This window comes from Crocuta crocuta, unplaced genomic scaffold (genome assembly GCF_008692635.1).
Source record: "Crocuta crocuta isolate KB4526 unplaced genomic scaffold, BGI_CrCroc_1.0 scaffold101, whole genome shotgun sequence".
Taxonomy (NCBI): Eukaryota; Metazoa; Chordata; class Mammalia; order Carnivora; family Hyaenidae; genus Crocuta; species Crocuta crocuta.
This window is the reverse complement of record NW_027527956.1, coordinates 8,173,191-8,179,128: the sequence shown is the minus strand read 5'-3', so window position 1 is coordinate 8,179,128 and position 5,938 is coordinate 8,173,191. Positions and strand designations below refer to the sequence as shown.

The following is a 5,938-nucleotide window of genomic DNA, read 5'->3' as shown; positions in this document are numbered from 1 at the left end:
ACTGTTTTTAAAGTAATTATAAATGATAAGTGCCTAAACACAGTGAAGATATTCCTGTCAAAGGAGAATAACCTTCCACATACTCCTTTAAAATTGAGGAAGGAGAGCAAACCGGGGGAGGAAATGGTGTAAAAACGCCAATTCTGGCCATTTGGACCTGCGAACAGTTCATTATGTTAATGAACCTGACAAGATAGACCATTGTTGGATCTTAGAAGCTAAGTTTCATAATGAATCTGCCTTTTAACTAAAACCTACTTTAAACACTACAATTAGCGAAGGAAAAAATTCAACATAATTTGGATTTCTTATTTGGGGCAAATAATTTAGAATCCCCACCTATATTTTTTAACTTGGGGTTTGTACAAATACAATGTGATCAGTCTTCACCACCAAACTCTGAGTGTGATCAGCACCCCCTCCAAACTACAGGGGAACGCAGGCTCCCGGAGATGGTCTGGACCAGGACGCCCACCGATGAAGACCCAGATACTTCACTACGGACTTGCTGTTCGGGCCGCACGTCTTAAGAATGTTCTTAAACAGCAGCAACAAGCGCCTCAACGGACTTTGCCGGAGACACAGCTCCCCTGAGCCACGCTCTTAGAAGCAGTGGGACTTCCAGGCGACGTGCAGAGCGAGGCCACCAACTCTCGATGCGTTCGCGGGAGAGGGGACGCGGAGGAAGTTGTGTAACTTGCTTTGACAGCTCTCCTCATTCCGGTGATTAAGTGTGTACGTTCTGAGCCAGCAGCACGCGATTTTTTAAAAAATGGAAAAATCTGAACGCAGCTCACAATTTATAGAACTTCTAAGGCCCTCTCAGCCTGCCACTGTTTTAGGGCAATTCTATGTCGGATTCACATGCATGCAGCCGTGCTTTAAATTCATATTTGAAACTGGCCTTTGTATTTTAAAAATAAAAGTTATGACATCCATCCTTTAACATGGCTGAGAATGTTTGTCTCAAGGTGCGCCCGTGCCCATGAGCCCGTGTAAGAAGAGGAGGGCGCGAGAGTGCGCCGTCCGTTTCCAAAGCGATTAGAAATGCTTGCTTGCTTGCTTACGGGAGGGGACGGAAACCAGCATGAGAATCGTTATCATTATTGCCAAGGTGATTTATCTTTTGCAACCTGCCTGGTCAAGGACGGAGAGACCTCGGGCTGTGAACAGGCCGGGCGTGAGGCAGGAGCGAGGGCCACAGCAAGGGACGGACCTGCTGACCAGCCGGCCAGCAACCGCCGGCTGGCGACCAGGGCCTTCCCCGCCTGGGCAGCAGGCACATTCGGTCAAGGCTCCTCTTGCCAGGGCCCGGCGGACACGCGCGGCGTCCGCACGCGGGAGAGAACACGGAGTGTTCTGGGAAAGGTCTCCTTGGCTAAAGTCAAACGTGTGCCGGCTGTGGCCTCAAGCTGGCGGTGGTGCTTTAACGCTGGGCTGGTCCTCCGAGCGCGGTCAGGAGGAGGGAACAGAGTAGGGGCTGGAAAATAAAGCTGTTTCAGTTTACAAGAGGGAACGTATAATCAGTTCACAGCTAGCCTCACACTTGCTATTTATACTGAAGATTTTCAGGGTTTTTTATCACTGTTCAAATATGCCGGAGCAAGTTCTATACTGCTCGGTTCTACGGAAGGAAAATAGGTCCCACAGCCTTTTAAGAAAAGCAAGCCTCTAACAAAAGAACAGCTACAATACAAATCTTCAAAATATATGGATTTTTTCCGTCTTCTCGCTAATAAAACACATAGGGATTCTTTACGAGAAATGTGTCTATTCTTAGGAACAGATCCTTCGATGTGAAAGGACCCCCCCCCCAAACTGTTTCATTATTCTCTGTTTTAATTCCTGCTGTTACATAACACGTATCCCGTTTCCACGGTCTGTGAAAGTTCAGAACAGTCTTCTGAGGACTGACGCAGGAGAGCACAGGCCGGGAATTCACACTCGCGATCATCTCCTCAGGCCACAAGTGAGAAGCGCGGCTGCGACAGACTTAAGAATCTCTGAGGTGTAATGCTTCCCTCAAAAATTTCAAACTACGCTTCCTTGCTAGGCTCTTCCGTTTTCTCTTCTCAGGAGTACAGTGCCTTGTAGACAAGCTGACCAATTACACACACAACGTAAATAGGGGCTTTATAATTTTGGCTATCAACCTCAAAGGCTCACGTTTATTCTGCTACACTTCTGCTGCCCATTTTTAATTCTCTGCAATTAACAAAATGAGAAGCAAAACTTGTCCAGTGCAGGGGGGGTGGGGGCGGGGAAGGGATGTTAACTTTTCCACTTTCATCGTGAACCAGAAAATGCCACGTGGGTCCTCAGGAAAGGGAAAGGTACTTTCTCCTTTGCCTTTACCACCCCTTAAAAATCCAGAAAGCATTTTTCAAGTTTTCCTAAATTGTTAGGAGACACTTTTTTTCTTGCAAATTAATTCTTTTTAACTCCTTATGATAGCTTTGAATCCCATAAAGAAAGATGAATTATCACATACTGAGCCCAAGCTGTGAAACAGGAGGAGACAAATAGAGACCCCTACTGTGTTTAACAATGTAGAAGAAATTCCAGACGCAATAGAAAAATTTTGTCCTTTTCCCCCGGACCTCCGAGCTTGTGCACACGGAGCCGAGCAGTGGGGGGCGCTCTGGTTATGCCGAACGCCAGCGCTGACCTGCACGCCGCTTCCGTCGGCTCAGTGGCCCACATCTCAAATTTGTTAAGTAACGACCACCTGTGGACAGTCACCAAATGTCTTCTGTTTCAAACATTTGCAGTTTCTAATCTGTGTGGGGAAGCACCAGGGAGGGAAAACACGGTTTCCTTTACGGACGCGCGCAGATGGAAAGCAGCCACGAACACACACACACAAACACACACACACACACACACTGGCGTGAACTCTGCCTGAACGCTGCGCCCGATAAGACGCCTGTTACACTCCCAGGGTCACACAGCAGCCCCTGCCTTCAGATGCTCCGAGCCTGCATGTTGTGAGGGTGTACACGCGGCCGCCAGGCGAACCACGTCACAACCAGAACGTGGCGAGGGGTGCAGACAGGGGCCGTGCGGGGTCACTCCTGGGAAGACGGGGACGCGTCGAGTCAGATCTGACGGCCTATTTCACGGCACGCCTCCCTGAAGCGCTCCACCCCTGCCCTCACCAAACCCACTACACGCAGACACCAGGAAAGGAGTGAGCCCGCCGAGCCGCAGACACACCTGGGTCTACGCAGCCCCGGTGGAGCCCCAGCCCACGGCGTCCAGGGGCAGGCCTCCGAGCCGTCCTGCACCCGGGTCAGGTTATTAAATCACTTCCAGGATCTGTCAGCACCATACCGCTCTACACACACGCAAAAAATCATCTGGGAAAAGCCGGGGCCCTGGGCCGTCGAGGCCGGCGGCTCTGCACGCCTACGAGGCACACAGCGGAACCCTCAGACGGTGCTGCCTCGAGAAACGGGGCCCAGGGAGCCGGCGGAGTCACAGAGTGTCACGGCACCTGCAGGGTTAATTACACAGTTCGAGACGTAACGGCCGCACAAAAGAAAAGCGTCCTCTCTTCTTGAAGAACTATAAACACTTGTGCTGAACGCGATGGGCATTCGATAAGCGGGCAGCACGGAGCAGGCTCGCGGGTCTCCGGTTAACACTCAGATTCAGTGTTAACACTTAGTAGAACAGTGTTGAGTCCTGTTGCCAAGGTCAACAGCACAGATGCACTAATTGTATTATGAGCTTGACATCCAGTGGCCGCCCCTGGCAGGCAAAGCCAGCAAAGGTTAAATCAGCAAGGCCTGTCCCGGCGCCTCTAACCACCCACCTTCGGGAGAGCCCGGCCAGGCCCCCACACCCCGCAGCCCTGCCTTCCCCAGGCCCCGGGCCAGGCCTGCGGTGCGGCGGGCGGCGCGGGGAAGCCGGAGCGGACCCGGCTGCCTGGAGAAGACGGGCCCACGGACGACAAGAGGCAGACACCACGCCGATGCCGTCAGGCCTCCGGTGGACGCTTCCGCCGAGGAGGCCCCCTCTAATTGACAAACAGATCAATCTTCTTCTCTAACGTAAACAGAGCCCATCATGTCATTTCATTATTTCAGTTAATATTTTACACTTTCTGTAACACGACGTGGCCTGTTTGTCTGCTTGGAAATCACACTGACAGTTAACTGTATTTTAAGTCCTAAAAGTGTTCAAATTACAAGGGAAAAATCTAAGGACAGGGCTTTTTTTTTACACTATAAGAGTGTATTTAAAGCAATATTAAAGCACTCAATTCTTACACATATTTCACATGAAATGTGTGGTGCTCACCACGTGCTGGGCTCCAGCCTGATGATAGTTTGCCCTTATTCTAGCAACTGGTCTAGAAATCACGTAGGAAAACAAAACCTAACAGAATAAAACCAACTTCCTGTTGTATAAATATTATGCAAAGGGTATCCTTCTTAAATCTGCTTGCCAACATTGAGACAGTGCATAGAACCTTATTAGCAGCGAAGACTTACTTTACTTTAAAACCACCACCACCACACAAAACCAAGACACCCTGTGTCAATTCTCACAGTTAAGAACGCTGAACTGCTGACGCTCAGTGCACACAACGGACGCCCTGGCTGGATCTCGCCGACTTCCCCGGAATGTGCTCAGAGCCACCTGGAGACTGGGAAAGCCTCTGACAGGTTACGGTGGAAAATGAAATCTGACCCACTTTTGCCGGCCTTTGCCATCATCTTGTATACAAACAGTAATCAGCTTGTCGTCTTCTTTTTCTGGCTCTGAACGGATCTAAAAATACTGGGTTATGCATGTGTTGTGGAAGTTTTAAACACACATACGAAACCTCTCACTGCTACACAATCCCTTCCTTCTCTGGAAGGAGGGAGTTGGCAAGCTTTTCGCTGACCACCCAATTGTGCCTTTTAAAATAGATTACAGTTTTAAAATGTTATTTTTAAAATAAATATTTGCAAATTCTTCCTCCCCCCCCCTTAGTTACTTTTCACCTTTCTTGTTTCAGAGAAAATCTGCCTGAACGTTAGAAAGTGGCTTCTGTATGGTTTCCTTTTGGAATGCTGAATTGTAAATGTGGGGGGGGAGGGCTGGGGGCAGTTCGGGAGGCAAACCATGCAGATACAGATAAAAGAAAAGAGATCTCTTCGCCGAGGGCTGGTGGCCTTCTTCCCCTTAATTTAAACACAGTCTGTGAATACCACTGGTAAATTCTTAAATCGCATGCTGGCCACATTTAAAGATTTTTAAGGTAGCCACAGGACTGTAAGTTGGCAGAAAATAAAAACACACTTTGAAACAATTAGTGCTAACAAAGTACAGGATGGCAAATTGTTTTAAATTACAGTGTCCTTTTGTGGTACCCTAAATACATATTTTGTGTCTAATGACAATAAAATCTTTATTAAGTTGTATTTAATACAACAAAGGACAGCAGTGTCACACTTTTAAAAGTTCTTGGTAGGGGCATACGTGCCTTTCCGGCAGAAGTCTTAATTAATTTCTTGTTAGAAGAAAAACATTCAGCTGGCTCAAAAGACTTCATTATTGATGGCATACATTTAACTGAATTCTGGAGCTGCATCACATTCAGAAACAGGAATGAAATGATTTGCCATTTCAGAAGACAGTTCTTACAGGGAATGTGAACTCTCAGGCATCCTTGAAATAAAATTTTACAGCAGGGTAACTTTAGAACTTACCATTGGCCATCACTACTTTTTTCTCATTTTAGATATGTTATCATATTTCATTTCTGCCATGATAAGCTTTGGGGAACACTGGGGCTTTTCTGGATTGCTGCCATTTCATTGCCTAAAAAACCAAAGCCTGAGAAACAGTCGTATTTCCTTTTTTAAGGAATAAGCTCTTTGTACTGTAAATTAATATGACTGCATGGTCGCCCTCCCCCTTCTTGAACTAAGAATTCTGCATC

General features: G+C 47.8%; 1 protein-coding gene across 1 annotated transcript in view; it reads right to left on the bottom strand.

Moving 5' to 3' along the window:
- The window catches only part of SALL3 (spalt like transcription factor 3), a 13,934-nt gene extending 8,219 nt beyond the window's left edge, over positions 1 to 5,715 (bottom strand). The window contains 2 exon segments of the mRNA XM_077752712.1: positions 3,818 to 3,930; positions 5,706 to 5,715. Coding sequence (XP_077608838.1) covers positions 3,818 to 3,930; positions 5,706 to 5,715 — 123 coding nt within the window.
- Between the last annotated feature and the right edge of the window lie 223 nt (positions 5,716 to 5,938).